Genomic DNA, 19,807 nt, shown 5'->3' with positions numbered 1-19,807 from the left:
TCCTGATGGCCGTGCGGAGGACAGAAGCGCAACTAATCTAAGATCAAGTACAAAGGGTACAAGTGGTAGAACAACGGACCAATAAGCGTCCAACAGGTGTATCCGATCGTGCTCCACGATTGACAAATCGTACAGGAAACAAGAAGGTACACAAGGACGCTTACGTGGCACCAATCAGCGTGCGCCGACAACTGCACTACGATCTCCACTTAGCCGCTGGTGACATAGCAGACAACAAGGACATCGGTCAGGCCACGTGGATCCAATCAACATGCGCCAGCTCTCCTCTCGTCCAGAAGCACCAACGGTCGTGGCAAAGGAGACAAAACCGACATTCCTTGTTGTCGACCTCAAGGCCCAAGGCCTATCAGCCCACTTCCTTCCACACCACTCCGGCTATAAATAGAGACATTCTTCCACAGGTTTAAGCATCCACTTCCTTGCTCTCTTACTCCAAATTACATACTTAATTCTTAATACACATACTTATTCTCACGCCGGAGAGTGGTTAAGAGGAGAACCCCCTATTCCCCTCCTCTTAACGAGCTTAACGGGGTGTTTAGTATTTTGCAGGAAGATCATCACCACAGCTTAGACGGGGCAAAAAAGATTAACCTTATTTGTCGAGACACAATTGCAAATTAATAATCAGATTAATTCCGTGTTTCTTCAATTATCAATTAAACCAGGTCTATGAGATAATAACATAACTCCATACGTAACACTTAATGCATTTTAAAGGGTATTTTTTGCCACATCAACATTATCATGCCCCTTAAAAATGTGTAATAGTTAACCCCTGTAATGCTCCTATTCCATCAAAACTTTCCAATTTTGTTATCCTTGTTGATCATTATACTATAAATGACCTTTCCTCTCCATGCCCATATGAAACCCTTAGAGATTGTGCTAGGGACATTATCAAACCATTTTACGCCCCAATAATGCCCATTACTCACCATCTAATTATCAATTCGCGTTATAGTTTCGTTCGTAAGATGAGGCGGTAACATAACTATAAGAGTTATCGTTCGAAAACTCACACTGACAGACATGTGAGTCTGCACCTAGGATCTCACGTCACCATCCAACCGGTAGGAAGATCCGAAAGTTTGATGCCAATTAAGTTTCATAAACATCTCATTGGCTCAAACTAAGATGATTTATTCATATTACATTCATTTGATTATAACCATGAAATTAACGTTTATTACCATATTATTACGAAACACCGCAACAAAAATATTTAAAGACGTGTAGTTTCATAATCAAAAATGACAAATTGAGAGGTTCGGAAACCGTATAATCATAACAGTCTTATATATCACATAAATATATTATATGATATATTACATGATTCTTGATGCTCTCAACATGCTTTTTGGTTCTGTTTTGAAGGCTCTATACGTTCACGGTCATGTTTTAAACCCAATCTACAAATCCCAAGCTGCAACCGCGCTGCCGCGATCATCAAATCCACCGCCTGCTGTGGTGTAAGCACCTCCACCACCTTTGCCAACGTTCGCAACCGTAGGTCATTAGCCTTGTCCACAATCTTCACCAGCTGCCCGATAATATCAACGTCTACACTTGTCCTTCCCATGACACCAACGGTATCATCCTGCCACTCTGACATCTCATCGGAGATGGCGTTCTCTAGCTTAACCGTCTCGCATTGTAACTCACTGAGTCGGGTCAACTGGGGCGCCGTAAGGTCACCCAAATCGCCGGTTTGTACACCGTGGATGATGTCGAACAAGCGGGACTCGAATAGGATGCCGGACTCGGTGTAGAGGAGGTGAAAGAGGGTGGTGGGGCGCCAGCCGGTGAGCCAGTGGAGGGAGCGTTCGAGGGTGGTGGACCACCGTGGGTAGAAGAGGGTGTTTTGGGTGGCGGCGAGTGAGGTGACTCGGTAGTACTGGGAGAAGTGGAGGAGGAGTTGGTTAAGGAGTTGGGTGAGTTGGTGGTGGTGATCGGGGGTGGTGGGTGGACGGGGGGAGTTGGTAAGGTGGTGGATGTGGTGGTGGAGTTCTTCGTGCCATGTTTCGTAAAATTTGTTCAAGTCCATGTTAAAGGATAAGTGGGGTGTACTTGGATCATCGTTGTACGTAATTGGTTTATGTATTTGTATTCGTTGTAGAGGGACCCACACCACTAGCCACGTTACAATAAATTTTTTGAAATTTGTAATTTGATCGAGCTCGTAATTTTTCCAACATCTATCCAACAATACTGAAAACTAAAATCAGTTTTTTTTTCCCTTAGTTAAAAGGATAGTGGAATAAATCTTAAAAAAGTGTAGGTGTTCCAACTTTACAAGGACTCAAGGAGCATTTTCTTTTTCTTCTCTTTTTTATCAACAAACCTTTAAACTTGTTAAGTTACTCGGCTTTCTTTACTTGTATTTTAGTGATTTTTACCGGGTCGTACCATTGCTGGTTTTTTTTTTTTTTTTTTTTTTTTTTTTTTTTTTTTTTTTTTTTTTTTGCCAAACCAAGTCTACACCAAAACGTTTTATGTTTTTAAGTGTTAAAATATGCATTTAAATTTGATTGGATTAATATGGTGTTATAAAAGTAATTTTAATTTTTTATAACATAATAAAACCTCGATTAAGATAAATTAAACAAAATAAAAGAAATCTCTGACGATGCATATGAAATCCAAATTCTAATCTCAATGGATTCGTGAAGCAAACGAGCCCTAATATGTGGTTCTTGAATCCTAATCAACGACTTTGGACGGATCATCAGACAGGGCCGTCTATGAGGTGGTGCAGGAGGTGTCTGCGATCAGGGCCCAAATTAACATAGGACCCGAAAATTTTTTAAATTATATATATATATATATATATATATATATATATAGGGAGCCGCTAGAATGAAAACCACCTCGAGTTGTAAGAACCGCGAGAACTACACCCCACGGAGCGCCGTTCGCCGCGATTTTTTTTTACAAGTAGATGTGTGCATTATAAACACAGCCGTAAAAAATCACGGCGAACGGCGCTCCGTGGGGTGTAGTTTTTTACACCTCAAGTTTGGTGAAAAAAAAAGAAAAAAGAAAAAAAATTAAAAAACACCAAACTTGAGGTGTAAAAAACTACACCCCACGGAGCGCCGTTCGCCGTGATTTTTTACGGCCGTGTTTATAATGCACACATCTACTTGTAAAAAAAAAATCGCGGCGAACGGCGCTCCGTGGGGTGTAGTTCTCGCGGTTCTTACAACTCGGGGTGGTTTTCATTCTAGCAGCCCCCTATATATATATATATATATATATATATATATATATATATATATATATATTCAAAAAAATTCTGGATGTTTGTATAAATAAATGCCCTGTTAAAAGACCCAAAGTTTCTTTAAATAAGGGCCTGTTTAAAAGTTTTATAAAAACGACCCAATTAACAACCCTAAGTGACTAGTCTAAACAAAAATAAGGGTCTGCTAGATCAGGGAAATGAAACAAAACGTCACAATGTCGCAGGCAGTATAGTATATCTATAACAACCCTCCTAAATTTTTCGACACCCTAAAAATAATTAGAATGTCCCAATATGTCTTAAGATACCCCGTATGCTAAAACTGAGCCCTAAATACCCTATATAATTAAAAATTAAATAAAAATCAGAAAATATAAGTGCTCGCGGGCCGCGAAGCCTTACTCTTCGAGCTACGCGGGGCGCGACATCTCAAGATTAGGACGATACCCTGAGCTGCCACGTGTCGAGATCGTGTCGAGTCTAGTTCGATGACCGGTCAAGGCTAAAGCCTATCAACCCTATGTCGCGGGCCGCGTAAGACCTTGGTGTGGTCTTCGTAGGGAACGACAAACCCCCTGAGCAGCCCTATAAATTCCCTCGATCGGCCTTCAGTCCAACTCGTTCATTTCTCAACTTTCTCTCTCGAAATTCTATATAGTATAAGCTATACTCGGGCATTATACCCCCTAAATAACGAAGTTCTACCTCGTTGTAAGTATCATAACCCCGATTACGTATTAGATATGCTGCCCGATTGATCCAGGGTTCCGTAAAGCTGTCGAGGTTCTGCCCGACGTAGTCGTTGAAATGCCGTCTCGGGGAGGGTATTACTAATGTAAATATTGGGCTATTATACTAACGCGTGTGCATTTATGTAATTAATAGATAATCACCAGGAAACCCTAAAGGAAAACATAAGACAGTAATGTGAGTAATCTCCTTTTTGTAAACCTTTTTGCAAACTGTTTTTACAAAACCTTTATTTATTTTAAATTATAATTAGCAGTGATTGAGTCTTTGTAATTCTTCAATTACTGCCGGTATGTTGGGGTTTTGTATACAAAATGTGGAACACGTTACCATTGGACAAAGAGTTAGCCAATGTGTAATATGACCCACCAGTCTGGACTGACAGTACTGAATGAGTAATTGTGTAGATGTAAACATTATACTCGCTCTCAATACTGTTAAAGGGGATAAAATTCTTCTTGATTAAACTGAGATTCACTCACCAGTATTTCCCACTGACAAAATGTTTTTAAATGTGTTTCAGGTAACAAAATGCGAAAGCCAAATAGAAGCCAGCTGGACAGCACTGAAGGCTTGGAAAAGTGGCTATAAAAGTACCTAAATAAAGAGATGTTTTTATTAAATAAAATAGGGTTTATCCCTATGAAAATATGTGCACATTGTTGGTTTTATAGAATCTTGTATTGTAGTAGAAAGATCAGGGTACGGAAATCGAGAAAACAGTGTTTATAGGTAATTCCGCATGAAATGATTGTATATCATTTCAAACGAAATTAATGTTTCATGCGAGATTAGATAATTCCGCACGGAATTAACTAATTCCGTATAAACATGTAATTTCGTATGAGTTGGGTTCGTGCGGAATTAGTCCTCTATAAATACTGAACTTGTCTGATCATTTGGTACGGAATTAGACCATTGTCTCTAAGCCGAGGTGCTGTCCGTGTGTCATCTGAATTGTAAAAAGCTCAGAATCAATAAATAAGAAGATAATTAGAAAGGAACAAGCTTTTTTACGTCATTTACATTGATTCCGCCTTTGTATTTGATGCTGAACTACTCAGATTGACTCGTTAGGGTCACACGACGATCCAACAAGTGGTATCAGAGCTCAGGACGAGGAGTTCATACCAACTCAGCTTGATTTCATCGGATTCTCTCACTTCTACTCATTCTTTTCTGATTTGAACAAAATTTAACGGTTGAAATGGCTTAAAACTCACATATGTCACGTGAAACATACTTTTAACTAATCCTTGAAAGAACTGAACTAAAATTCGATCAAAATTGAACAAAACTTTTAATTCCGCTTGTAAATCCATTCGAACAAAATGATGTCATCATAATCTCGTTTGAACTGGATCACTAATTCCGCACGAATTAGCTACATAGACCTAATTTCGCTTGAAAGTTGTTGTTCAGTTCACACGAAATTTAATTCCGTTTGTAGATTCCACACGAAATTATAATTCCGAACCAAAACGTTTAATTTCGTTTGAACACAAGTTAATTTCGCACGGAATTACATATCAGTTGCTAATCCCGTGTGAAGAAGTAATTTCGTGTGAAAGGTTTGAGTGGGTAATTTCGTTTGAAGCTATTCCGCTCGAACTAATTTCGTTTGAAACTTCAATTTTTCAAAAGTTCAAAAATTTTTCTAAGTGTTTGTTGACCGTTTCAGGTACTTGAAAGATGGATGATTTCATGAATCCTTTCTGTGATGTATTTGCATTTACCAGTGGTTCAGGAGATGGCACTTCAGATAACACGAATGAAACTACACCAACACCGACTGCGAAGAAAATTCTTTCGGATGCTATGAGTGTAGACAGTGCATACGGAACATACAACAAGCCACCCAAGTTGATGGCAATTGAAGACTACAACAGGTGGGCTACAAGATTTGAAGAATGGCTTAAAGCGTTTGCTTATCTCAGTTGGAAAAGTTTGAAAAATGGTTTTGATATGGGGAGAGATGATTATGAAAACTTGGAAGATAATCAAATTGAAAGATATGTTGCTGAACAAAAGTGTATTGCTCTGCTTCACTAATCTGTCCGAGATGACATTATCGCACTGATCGAGTACAAAGATTCAAGAGACCTTTGGGAAAAATTGAAAATAAAATGTATTGGTAGTGCTGAAATAGTTAAGAACAAAAAGAAACTGTTATGTAAAGAGTTTGATTTGTTTGGATGTTTAAAGAATGAATCTGTTTCCAAGATGATTGAGAGATTCGGGCATCTGAAGATGGAGCTTGCTAGACATGACATCATTTACACTCAAGAAGAGCTGGTAGACAAATTGTTTGACGCTCTACCGAATGATCAAGACTGGCAGTACTTTGCAATGATGCTGAAGGATACGATAAAGCCGGCTGACTTGAAGGTTGATATGCTTATTGAAAGACTGGAAAGCCATGAATTAGAGATCAAGAAATCTAGCAAAGTCAACAACTCATCTTATCAGCAGAATGTGGAGTTGCATTACAGAGGCAGTATGATCCCAAAGACTGCATCTCCTAAGACAACCTTTTCAGCAGAAAGTTCAAACACAATGAATCAAGAAACTCCTAGTGGTGGCTATCATGGTGGTTCTTCGTCAAATTCTTCAAGTCAATCTGCACAAAAGAATATATTTCAATGCAACATTGCTGTGGATCTAAAGAATGGTCAGAATTTCAGTGAAGAATCTGCAAAACAACAGATGGTGTTTTTAGCGTCTGTGTTGGAATCGTACGAAAGTCCCGTTGCAGGAAAGATAGGCAACACCAACCTAACAAAGGAAGATTACGATCAAATCGATCCTGAGGAGATGGATGTAACATTTGTGCTCAAAATCATTATGAACAGTTCAATTATCAATAAAACAATGTTATTTGATCCCAATGTTTTTTTGGTTGTGTTTTACATTTTTCATGTTTTGACTTTTGTTCGATTTTAAACTCTACATCGCTTTCCGGAGAATTATACGCAAACTGGTGCGTAAACGTACTCAGTTTAATGCGACAAATACTCCGGAACATCAACATATACTCAACATACCTTAAATAACCTTTACATAACTTAGAAATAAGTTTTGAAGGCTTTGGTATGGCAAAAACAAGTTAATTCGCTTACAGGGACTAAACTTGACAAACTGCGAAAGTATGCCAATTTGAACTGTAACAAACATTCCGGAACATGTCCATAAGTTAAACATACCATAAATATCCTTTACATAGCTTAGAAATAAGCTTTGAGGGGTTTGGTATGCTAAAACAAACTTTTGGATCATTCAGGGGCTAAAAGTGTCAAAAAGTGCACAAGTTTGCACTTTCGCGCATAACTTACGTTTTGAATACATCCGAACATCTAAAAATTTATGTAAGGATTCTTATATTATGCCTTAGTGTTTGGCATGAGAAAAATCCATTCGTCGCGCAATTTGGATCATTTTTCGCGCTTATGCGCATTCCGTCGTAATTAACCGAACATCGCGATCGTACGGCCAAACGGACCAACACCCGACATATTTTTGAGCATGTTTCATGTCCACAATGTTTAGGCATCATTTTAGGGCCTTAAAGTTGGCTTTACGGGCCTTAGAAGTGTCGGAAATGGCTTAAATATGCAACATGGACTAAAACTGTAATTTCTGAAAGTTTGTGCTGATCAGACAAGGCCAGGCGGCCCGCCTGGGTTTTGTGTGTATCCTGACGCGGGCCGCGTCAGACATACAGACCAGGTTCAATGTTTTGATCCACTTGCAATGGCCTTTCGATCACCCAAAAGGCAACGACACGTGTCAAATTCCTATGGTGGGGGCAAAATAAGCCACCGCAACTTTGCGACAAGTGTACGGCTTGGATTGTGGCACGATATTCAAGAAACGATTCTAACGGTCTTGCTTTTCCTATAAATACCCCCCCTTTTGGTTAAAAACCCACAAAATCTGATCTAAAGCTCTAAGTTGAGGCCTTTGCTTCATACCTGAGCTCCTGGATCGAGATTAGCTTTCGGGGACCCTTCGTAAGTGTTCTTTCGTTCTTTTATTCGCTTTTCAAGTTCGAAAGTCAAAGTTTTCTTTGACTTTCTGCGTTGACCAGCCTAGGGTCAACACGAAGTTCGTTGGGACTTCATAACGTGAGCGTGATCACGATGGTTATAGTCCGTAGTGACTATACCTACTGATTACCACGTTATCTAGGCTCAGTGACGAGTCGTAGTTTCGGCCAAAATGCGCATTCTTGCGTATTTTGTAACCAAACTACTCGTGGGTATCAAAACTGTTTGTTTTGATACCAAACCTGTTTTCTAAACTTAGTTAAGCATGTTCTAACATGCTTAGCTCGTCACTTTTAGTTTAGTGCTTATATAGGGTCGTAAGGTAAGCGATCTAAACAATCGCTTACACTTTTGAACCCGACCCATTTGGTCGATCATTAGGATCCAACCAAACACATTAGGTGACCATAGCTGTAACCTTCCGAGGTTATACCTTATGGTCACGATGTTAGGCGTTCCAAACGCGTTCTTCGCGAACGACGCGTTAAGGTAACATAAGCTACCTAAACGGGTCGTGATGGGTCGTAAACAGTTAGGTTAGGTTTCATTTTAGTATGTAGGCTTTGTTAAACCATATTACACGAGTCTCCATACTCGTTTGGGTTCCGAACCCGCATACTATCCGATCCTTCCGATTTTGGTCCGGTATATTAATATAGCTACCTATTAGGTGCCGTTTGATATCCGTGATCTCTAGCATTATTTGGTTGTTATACAAGAACTACAAAGCAATCTCAGGTGAGTACATTGAACCCCTCTTTTACTGTTTTCCAAACTGTTTTGGGGTGAAACACATGTTCCTACTTGTTACTTTCATGCTTTCCTGTTTTCACATCATATACTTGCTATGTTCTTTAGTACACTGATTAGTACATGATTTACATTACATTATTCTGCTACATATGTTTACTTAGCATATTAAGCACATTGTTTTACATTACCTTTTCTGCTATGTATGTTGACTGAGCATGCTAGCAAATTGATTTACATGACTTTTATGCTATGTATGCCCATTGTGTGCGTACTTAGTACATCATTTTACACTACATTTTATGCTATGTATGCCCATTGTGTGCGTACTTAGTACAATTATTCATCACATGCCTACATTTTGGTATGACATTTGGTTTGTTTAAATTATACAATGTACATTCATTAACACCGATCATGCCGCCCGTTAGTAGGTAGTGGTACCATAGGAATTGACAACTCCCGTTCCGGATATCCTAGGTTGGTTTGGATGAAAGGAATGACCGAATTCGATACACATAACTTAGATAAACCTTTAATTTGTTTAAGGTATTATCGCCATAGTCTCAAGGCTTGGATGTATGCATTTTCACAATACCGCATAAATGTTTGTATCAATATAGCATGCATTTGTTCCACAAAACATAACGTTGATTTAAACCATGTTTTACTTCAATACCTTGTTTTTGTGCATTTTACATATGGTTTAGTTGATACATTTCACTTACCATACATGATATATTTTGGGTACACATTACATGACCTACATTAAACATAAACATTTTGACATTGATATACATATTTGGTGGTTTACATTGAACATAGACATTTCGATATTGTTTACACAATAACACTTGAAAATTGATTTATACATGAACAATTTACATGGTGGTTGGTTTGGGTAAATGATTTGAGTAACGAAATGTGTGTAATACGATACAAACATGGTGGATACGTCGTTGGTACTTCCTATATATAAGTGTTTATAAAATATTACATATCGTAGCGTTATCTAAATCATTTCAGTTTAGACATATTACGTTTTACACAAATAACATATTCTTCACAAGACATTATTTTCACCAACAACTTATCTTATACAACTCATTTTACTTATTCGTTTAACCTTACATTTATCTATACATATCATCTGGTTTTATCGTTTTTCAAATGATTTACAAGACAAAACAATTTACAAGGTTCATGACTAACTGTTATTAAACATTTTCTTTAAACTCAAGTCATGAATCCCATTTTCACAAAACCTATGTATCTCACAGGCATTTTTATGCTGACGTACCTTCTTTCACATGTGTTTTCAGGAGCTGTCGCTTAGGATGATGATTGTGACACTAGGGCGGACCTGTGCCTTAGAGACATAAAACGAAGATAGACTAGTTTAATTATGTTATAAACACTTTATTTCCTGTTTTGAAACGATGTAACACTCGTGTTTAATAAATAAAATATAAACTTTATATGCCATAGTTGTGAAACAATTAATTCTGTCCCAACATTCCCCGACGTTTCCGCCGTGGTTTCATGTTATACGCGGCCGGGGTGTGACAGAAGAGTTGGTATCAGAGCCAATGGTTATAGGGAATTAGGTTATTAGTAATGCTTTGACCTAGACTATAACTTTCTAGGACCCTAACACAAGTTATCTTGTGTTTAGATTTTAAAACATGCACTTCACCTATCCTTAGGTGATGACCACAACGAGAATTTCGATTCCGAATCCGCTTCGAAAATTAATCATCTATTCTAGGATGATTGATTACTAGGTTTTGAACCCTCTGTTATATGGTATTGAACCCCTTTGAATTTTCAAAAATCTCGTCAAGGTTTTCGGGTTTTAATAGTGTAAACACGTGCGAACTGGAAGAGTGAATGCCTGTACCCTGAGTTTTCTGTCTAAGGCTAGAGTGTTCGTACAAATCCACATAATCGGACCAGTCACTCTTACCTGGGAACTCTTGGGGTGAGTGTTCACTTATAGGCGAACATGTCTTCGCGATACATTATTTTTGACCCATTTACTTTGACCAGACATTTCGTGTCGCTTGTTTGCTTTGCGATGCGTAACCACCATCTTTGCTTTTGTTGATTTTGCTTCATCTCATTCTCTTCATCCAATCATCTCACTCGTTTCCTTTCATGTTTTCCTCTTTTAGAATGCCTCCTCGACGCGAAAACCAGATAGCTACTGCCGAGCTGGCAGAAATTATTGTACAGCAGATGGCTGCTCAATTCCCAAATCTCTTTGCTTAATGGAACCAAGCCAACAACAACAACAATGCTCCATGCAATTTCAAAAATTTTAACTCGGCTAAACCACTCAAGTTTAGTGGTTCTGAGGGAGCAACTGGGCTTCTTCAATGGTTCGAGAGCATTGAGAATACTTTTCGCCACGTTCAGTGTCCGGATAATCGCAAGGTCGAGTTTTCTTTGAGCGTGTTTCAGAAGAGGGCTCTTACATGGTGGAATGGGGTAATGAGGGACCGTGGTGCAGAAGTTGCTCTAGCACAGACATGGGCTGAACTCAGAGCCCTTATGATGAGGGAGTTTTGTCCTCGTCATGAGCAACGAGCGTTGGAGAAAGAGTTCGATGATTTGAAACAAGATAGTGGCGAGCACAGGGCATATACTGATAGGTTTGAGGAGTTGAGTCTGCTTTGCCCGACTATGGTTGCCCCACTCGACAAGGCTATCGAAAGGTACATCGACGGCCTGCTTGACTCGGTATAAGACATCCTTACTGGTAGTAACCCTACCATACTCCGTCAGGCGATCGGTTTATCAGCGACATTGACTGAGTCGCAGATTCGGAAGAATAAATTACACAGGAAGGGTGACAAGGGCAAGAAACAGTCGTCTGACAAGGAAGATAGCAAGAAAGGTCAAAACAAAAATGGAAAGGATTCTGGTTCATCGAAAAGAGCAAAGAAGCGTAAGGCTTCCCAAAACTATACTGTCACTGCCCAAGCTAACCAGGTAGCTCCCAACCAACCCGCACAGCCTCCAGCCAAGAAGCCTTATCTTGGCAATGCACCTTTGTGCAACAGGTGTAACAGCCATCACCCACCGTAGGTTCAGTGTCGTCAATGCACCAACTGTGGAAGAAATGGTCATCTTGCTGCCACCTGCCACATTCCTGCTAACCAGAACCAAGCTCAGCCTCTTGCTCAGCAACAAGGTCAAGCTGCACGACCTCATTTTCCTCCTGGTTCATGCTACAATTGTGGGGATCTGACCCACTACAGAAACCGGTGCCCAAGGCTAGCCAACCAGAATGCAAACCAAAATCAGGCTCAGGCTCGAGGTCGAGTCTTCAACATGAACGCACAAGAGGCACAAGCAGATGATAATGTGGTGAACGGTACGTTCTTTATTAATAATCAGCCAGCATCTGTTCTTTTTGATTCGGGTGCCGATAAGAGTTTTGTGTCGTTATCTTTTGAACCGTTACTTCGCGTGTCTAGAACAAAACTAGGTAAACCATTGACAGTAGAAGTGGCGAGCGGTAAACCCATTGTTCTTGATTCTGTTCTCTGCAACTGCCAGTTGAACCTTAACAACCATCTTTTTCCTATTGACCTCACGCCTATGCAACTTGGAAGCTTCGACGTTATTGTGGGTATGGATTGGTTAGCCAAGTATCGCGCAGAGATAGTTTTTTTGAGAAGATCATACGCATGCCGCTTTCGTCAGGTGAGATCCTACAGGTTCGTGGTGAGAAACCTGCTGGTGATCTCAAACTCATGTCTTGTTTTAAAGCTCGGAAGTATCTGCGGAAGAACTATGTGGCCTTTTTGGCACATGTTGTAGCAGATAAGGGCAAAGGTAAGTCTATTCAAGATATTCCTGTCGTTCGGGATTATTCAGAGGTTTTCCTTGAAGAGTTACCAGGTCTACCCCCAGCACGCCAAGTAGAATTCCGTATTGATCTCGTACCTGGTGCAAATCCCATTGCCAGAGCTCCATATCGTCTTGCACCGTCTGAGATGCAAGAGTTGTCTAAGCAGCTACAGGAACTCTCTGACAAAGGTTTTATCCGTCCTAGCTTTTCACCTTGGGGTGCTCCCGTTCTCTTTGTCAAGAAGAAGGATGGATCTTTTAGGATGTGTATCGATTATAGTGAGCTTAACAAGCTTACCATCAAGAATCGATATCCCTTACCTCACATTGATGATCTCTTTGATCAATTGCAAGGCGCTTCTTATTTTTCAAAGATTGATCTGCGATCTGGATGTCATCAACTCCGTGTGCATGAAGAAGATATTCCCAAGACAGCTTTCCGTACTCGTTATGGGCATTATGAGTTCACAGTCATGCCATTCGGTTTGACTAATGCTCCTGCTGTATTCATGGACTTGATGAATAGGGTCTGCAAACCTTATTTAGATAAGTTCATCATCGTTTTCATCGATGACATTTTGATATATTCTAAGACGCGAGCTGATCATGAGCAACATCTTCGTCTTACTTTGGAACTCCTAAAGAAAGAGCAACTTTTCGCCAAATTCTCCAAGTGTGAATTCTGGCTTAAAGAAGTTCAATTTTTAGGACATATTGTCAACGAACAAGGTATTCATGTGGATCCCTCCAAGATCAGTGCGATTAAGGATTGGGATACACCTACTACTCCTACTGAAGTTCGTTCTTTTCTTGGTCTTGCGGGTTATTACCGCCGCTTCATAGAAAATTTCTCGAAGATTGCAGTTCCTCTAACTGCTCTAACTCAGAAGAACAAACCCTTTGATTGGGGATTCAAGCAAGAGGAAGCGTTTCTGACTTTGAAACAAAAACTTTGCGACGCGCCTGTCCTAACTTTACCTGAGGGCAATGATGATTTCATCGTTTATTGCGATGCATCTAAATTGGGTCTTGGCTGCGTCCTAATGCAAAGGAACAAAGTCATAGCATACGCATCGAGATAGTTGAAGATACATGAGAAGAACTACACCACTCATGATCTTGAGTTGGGTGCAGTTGTCTTCGCTCTTAAGATTTGGAGACACTATTTGTACGGTACAAAATGTGTGGTTTTCACAGACCACAAAAGTCTTCAACATATCTTCAATCAGAAAGAACTCAATATGAGGCAAAGACGTCGGGTGGAGCTTCTAAACGACTATGACTGCGAAATTCGCTACCATCCTGGTAAGGCGCATGTCGTAGCCGATGCATTGAATCGTAAGGAACGTACTAAGCTTCATTGTGTTCGTATCCAATCTGTTATTCAAGCTCAATCCGATATCCAAGCCCGTATTTCTCAGGCTCAACAATCTTGTGTTTCACAAGGTCTAATGGACCAGGAATTTCCCTATCACATAACACCTGCTCTGGAACTTAAGGACAATGGATCGTATTACTTCATGGACCGTTTGTGGGTCCCAAGCCAGGATAATCTTCGTACCTTGCTTATGGATGAAGCCCATAAGTCTCGTTATTCTATTCATCCTGGCTCAGATAAGATGTATAAGGATCTTCGTATTCAGTATTGGTGGCCTGGTATGAAGAAAGACATTGCCTTATATGTATCAAAATGCCTTACTTGTCTTAAGGTTAAGGCTGAACATCAGCGTCCTTCTGGTTTATTGGAGCAACCAGAGATCCCAGTTTGGAAATGGGAAAACATTACTATGGATCTCATTACCAAACTTCCGCGCACAAAGAAAGGTCACGATGCCATCTGGGTAGTCGTTGATCGTCTTACCAAGTCAGCGCATTTCTTGCCAATCCGTGAGGATTTTTCGGCTGACAAACTTGCTCAAATCTACGTGGATGAAATTGTAGCTCGACATGGTGTTCCTTTGAACATCATTTCTGACAGAGATGCTCGTTTCACTTCTCATTTTTGGAGAACCATGCAATCTGCTATGGGGTCCCAACTTAATCTGAGCACAGCTTATCATCCACAAACGGATGGTCAATCTAAAAGAACAATCCAGACACTGGAGGATATGCTTAGAGCTTGTGTGATCGATTTTGGTGGTAGTTGGGATTCACATCTTCCGTTGATTGAATTCTCCTACAACAACAGTTATCACTCCAGCATCAACACCTTTCGAGGCTCTCTATGGTCGAAATGTCGTTCACCAGTCTGCTGGAATGAGATCGGTGAGGCTCAACTTACTGGACCTGCCCTCATTTTAGAGACAACTGATAAGGTTAAGAAAGTTCGTGATAACCTTCAGACAGCTAGAAGCCGTCAAAAGAGTTACGCGGACCTAAAACGCAAGCCCTTGGATTTTCAAGTCGGTGATCGTGTATTACTTAAGGTCTCACCTTGGAAAGGTGTGATCAGATTCGGAAAGAAAGGAAAACTTGCACCTAGATACGTTGGACCATTCAAGATCGTCGAAAGAATCGGTAAGGTAGCCTACAAACTTGAGTTACCTCCTGAACTTGGAAATGTTCATCCAACTTTTCACGTGTCCAATCTCAAGAGGTGTTTAGCTGATGAGAACCTTCACATACCGCTTGACGAAATTCGTGTTGATAAAACACTGAAATTTGTTGAGAAACCGGTAGAAATCATGGAACGTGAAGTCAAGTGGCTTAAACGCAAGCGCATTCCTTTGGTCAAGGTTCGCTGGGAATCTAAACGTGGACCCGAGTTTACTTGGGAACGCGAAGATCAAATGAAGGCAAAATATCCGCATATTTTTCTACGAGTTTCCTCTAAATAAATTTCGGGACGAAATTTCCACAAGTAGGGGAGACTATAACATTTGTGCTCAAAATCATTATGAACAGTTCAATTATCAATAAAACAATGTTATTTGATCCCAATGTTTGTTTGGTTGTGTTTTACATTTTTCATGTTTTGACTTTTGTTCGATTTTAAACTCTACATCGCTTTCTAGAGAATTATACGCAAACTGGTGCGTAAACGTACTCACTTTAATGCGATAAATACTCCGGAACATCAACATATACTCAACATACCTTAAATAACCTTTACATAACTTAGAATAAGTTTTGAAGGCTTTGGTATGGCAAAAACAAGTTAATTCGCTTACAGGGACTAAACTTGACAAACTGCGAAAGTATGCCAATTTGAACTGTAACAAACATTCCGGAACATGTCCATAAGTTAAACATACCATAAATATCCTTTACATAGCTTAGAAATAGGCTTTGAGGGGTTTGGTATGCTAAAACAAACTTTTGGATCATTCAGGGGCTAAAAGTGTCAAAAAGTGCACAAGTTTGCACTTTCGCGCATAACTTACGTTCTGAATACATCCGAACATCCAAAAATTTATGTAAGCATCCTTATATTATGCCTTAGTGTTTGGCATGAGAAAAATCCATTCGTCGCGCAATTTGGATCATTTTTCGCGCTTATGCGCATTCCGTCGTAATTAACCGAACATCGCGATTGTACAGCCAAACGGACCAACACCTGACATATTTTTGAGCATGTTTCATGTCCACAATGTTTAGGCATCATTTTAGGGCCTTAAAGTTGGCTTTACGGGCCTTAGAAGTGTCGGAAATGGCTTAAATATGCAACAGGGACTAAAACTGTAATTTCTGAAAGTTTGTGCTGATCAGACAAGGCCAGGCGGCCTGCCTGGGTTTTGTGTGTATCCTGACGCGGGCCGCGTCAGACATACAGACCAGGTTCAATGTTTTGATCCACTTGCAATGGCCTTTCGATCACCAAAAGGGCAACGACACGTGTCAAATTCCTATGGTGGGGGCAAAATAAGCCACCACGACTTTGCGACAAGTGTACGGCTTGGATCGTGGCACGATATTCAAGAAACAATCCTAACGGTCTTGCTTTTCCTATAAATACCCCCCCTCTTGGTTAAAAACCCACAAAATCTGATCTAAAGCTCTAAGTTGAGGCCTTTGCTTCATACCTGAGCTCCTGGATCGAGATTAGCTTTCGGGGACCCTTCGTAAGTGTTCTTTCGTTCTTTTATTCGCTTTTCAAGTCCGAAAGTCAAAGTTTTCTTTGACTTTCTGCGTTGACCAGCCTATGGTCAACACGAAGTTCGTTGGGACTTCATAACGTGAGCGTGATCACGATGGTTATAGTCCGTAATGACTATACCTACTGATTACCACGTTATCTAGGCTCAGTGACGAGTCGTAGTTTCAGCCAAAATGCGCGTTCTTGGGTATTTTGTAACCAAACTACTCGTGGGTATCAAAACCGTTTGTTTTGATACCAAACCTGTTTTCTAAACTTAGTTAAGCATGTTCTAACATGCTTAGCTCGTCACTTTTAGTTTTGTGCTTATATAGGGTCGTAAGGTAAGCGATCTAAACAATCGCTTACACTTTCGAACCTGACCCATTTGGTCGATCATTAGGATCCGACCAAACACATTTGGTGACCATAGCTGTAACCTTCCGAGGTTATACCTTATGGTCACGATGTTAGGCGTTCCAAACGCGTTCTTCGCGAACGACGCGTTAAGGTAACATAAGCTACCTAAACGGGTCGTGATGGGTCGTAAGCACTTAGGTTAGGTTTCATTTTAGTATGTAGGCTTTGTTAAACCATATTACACGAGTCTCCATACTCGTTTGGGTTACGAACCCGCATACTATCCGATCCTTCCGATTTTAGTCCGGTATATTAATATAGCTACCTATTAGGTGCCGTTTGATATCCGTGATCTCTAGCATTATTTGGTTGTTATACAAGAACTACAAAGCAATATCAGGTGAGTACATTGATCCCCTCTTTTACTGTTTTCCAAACTGTTTTGGGGTGAAACACATGTGCCTACTTGTTACTTTCATGCCTTCCTGTTTTCACATCATATACTTGCTATGTTCTTTAGTACACTGATTAGTACATGATTTACATTACATTATTCTGCTACATATGTTTACTTAGCATATTAAGCACATTGTTTTACATTACCTTTTCTGCTATGTATGTTGACTGAGCATGCTAGCACATTGATTTACATGACTTTTATGCTATGTATGCCCATTGTGTGCGTACTTAGTACATCATTTTACACTACATTTTATGCTATGTATGCCCATTGTGTGCGTACTTAGTACAATTATTCATCACATGCCTACATTTTGGTATGACATTTGGTTTGTTTAAATTATACAATGTACATTCATCAACACCGATCATGCCGCCCGTTAGTAAGTAGTGGTACCATAGGAATTGACAACTCCCGTTCCAGACATCCTAGGTTGGTTTGGATGAAAGGAATGACCGAATTCGATACACATAACTTAGATAAACCTTTAATTTGTTTAAGGGATTATCGCCACAGTCTCAAGGCTTGGATGTATGCATTTTCACAATACCGCATAAATGTTTGTATCAATATAGCATGCATTTGTTCCACAAAACATAACGTTGATTTAAACCATGTTTTACTTCAATACCTTGTTTTTGTGCATTTTACATATGGTTTAGTTGATACATTTCACTTACCATACATGATATATTTTGGGTACACATTACATGATCTACATTAAACATAAACATTTTGACATTGATATACATATTTGGTGGTTTACATTGAACATAGGCATTTCGATATGGTTTACACAATAACACTTGAAAATTGATTTATACATGAACAATTTACATGGTGGTTGGTTTGGGTAAATGATTTGAGTAACGAAACGTGTGTAATACGATACAAACATGGTGGATACGCCGTTGGTACTTCCTATATATAAGTGTTTATAAAATATTACATATCGTAGTGTTATCTAAATCATTTCAGTTTAGACATATTACGTTTTACACAAATAACATATTCTTCACAAGACATTATCTTCACCAACAACTTATCTTATACAACTCATTTTACTTATTCGTTTAACCTTACATTTATCTATACATATCATCTGGTTTTATCGTTTTTCAAATGATTTACAAGACAAAACAATTTACAAGGTTCATGACTAACTGTTATTAAACATTTTCTTTAAACTCAAGTCATGAATCCCATTTTCACAAAACCTATGTATCTCACAGGCATTTTTATGCTGACGTACCTACTTTCATATGTGTTTTCAGGAGCTGTCACTTAGGATGATGATTGTGACACTAGGGCGGACCTGTGCCTTAGAGACATAAAACGAAGATAGACTAGTTTAATTATGTTATAAACACTTTATTTCCTGTTTTGAAACGATGTAACACTCGTGTTTAATAAATAAAATATAAACTTTATATGCCATAGTTGTGAAACAATTAATTCTGTCCCAACACTCCCCGTCGTTTCCGCCGCGGTTGCATGTTATACGTGGCTGGGGTGTGACAATAGAATTGATCGATATAAGGTGGTGTATGGCAAGTGCAGTGAGAAGAGCGCAACGATTCATGGAGATTACTGGAAGACAGTCTATTGGTGGACCTTCTACCAAGTTAGGCTTTGACAAGTCAAAAGTGACATGCTTTAAATGTAAACAGAAAGGTCATTTTAAGCGTGAGTGCAGAAATGCTTACACTGATGAGACTGCAAATCCTTTTCGAGAGGATTATTACAAAAGAGCGATTTATCATCAGAATAAAGCAGAACCTCCCAGGATGAAGCAGATAGAGGAGGCACCCAAAGAAAAATCCATGGCACTTGCAGTTTTTCATGATGATGAAGGTTATGATTAGAGTGATGTTTTGCCTGAAGAAGATGCAGTTGGTTATGCCTTTGCAGCAACAAAAATTGTTCCGTTTAAAGATAACAGATCTGAAAAAGTGAAGTATGTGAACAGGAGGGAAACAACTCATTTCATGAAAAGCAAAATCTATCGTACATGGATGGAAGCAAAGAAAGCAAGGCGATGGGATCCTGATAGAGAATGTTATCTTGATCAAAATGGAAATATAGCTGTGGATCCAGATACTGTTGATATTGAAGTTCTCACCAAACAGATTGCTGATGAAGAAGAAGCCAAACAGAGAGAATGGTGGGGACGAGGAGAATCTGATGAGAAAAAGAAAGAGACAGAAAAAGAGCCGCAACCAAAGAAGATTGATGATGGG

The 19,807-nt window shown here is 39.6% G+C and overlaps 1 protein-coding gene across 1 annotated transcript; it reads right to left on the bottom strand.

Annotated features, from left to right (window-relative positions):
- Positions 1–1,369: 1,369 nt before the first annotated feature.
- LOC110902438 (protein DOG1-like 2) lies at positions 1,370–2,068 on the bottom strand. The gene has a single exon (XM_022149084.2). The coding sequence runs from the start codon at positions 2,066–2,068 to the stop codon at positions 1,370–1,372; it is 699 nt and encodes a 232-aa protein (XP_022004776.1).
- Positions 2,069–19,807: the final 17,739 nt, after the last annotated feature.

The sequence above is a fragment of the Helianthus annuus genome, chromosome 15 (assembly GCF_002127325.2).
Source record: "Helianthus annuus cultivar XRQ/B chromosome 15, HanXRQr2.0-SUNRISE, whole genome shotgun sequence".
In the NCBI taxonomy this organism is placed as follows: Eukaryota; Viridiplantae; Streptophyta; class Magnoliopsida; order Asterales; family Asteraceae; genus Helianthus; species Helianthus annuus.
Note: the sequence above shows the minus strand (reverse complement) of the source record. Positions and strands in the feature narration are given on the sequence as shown.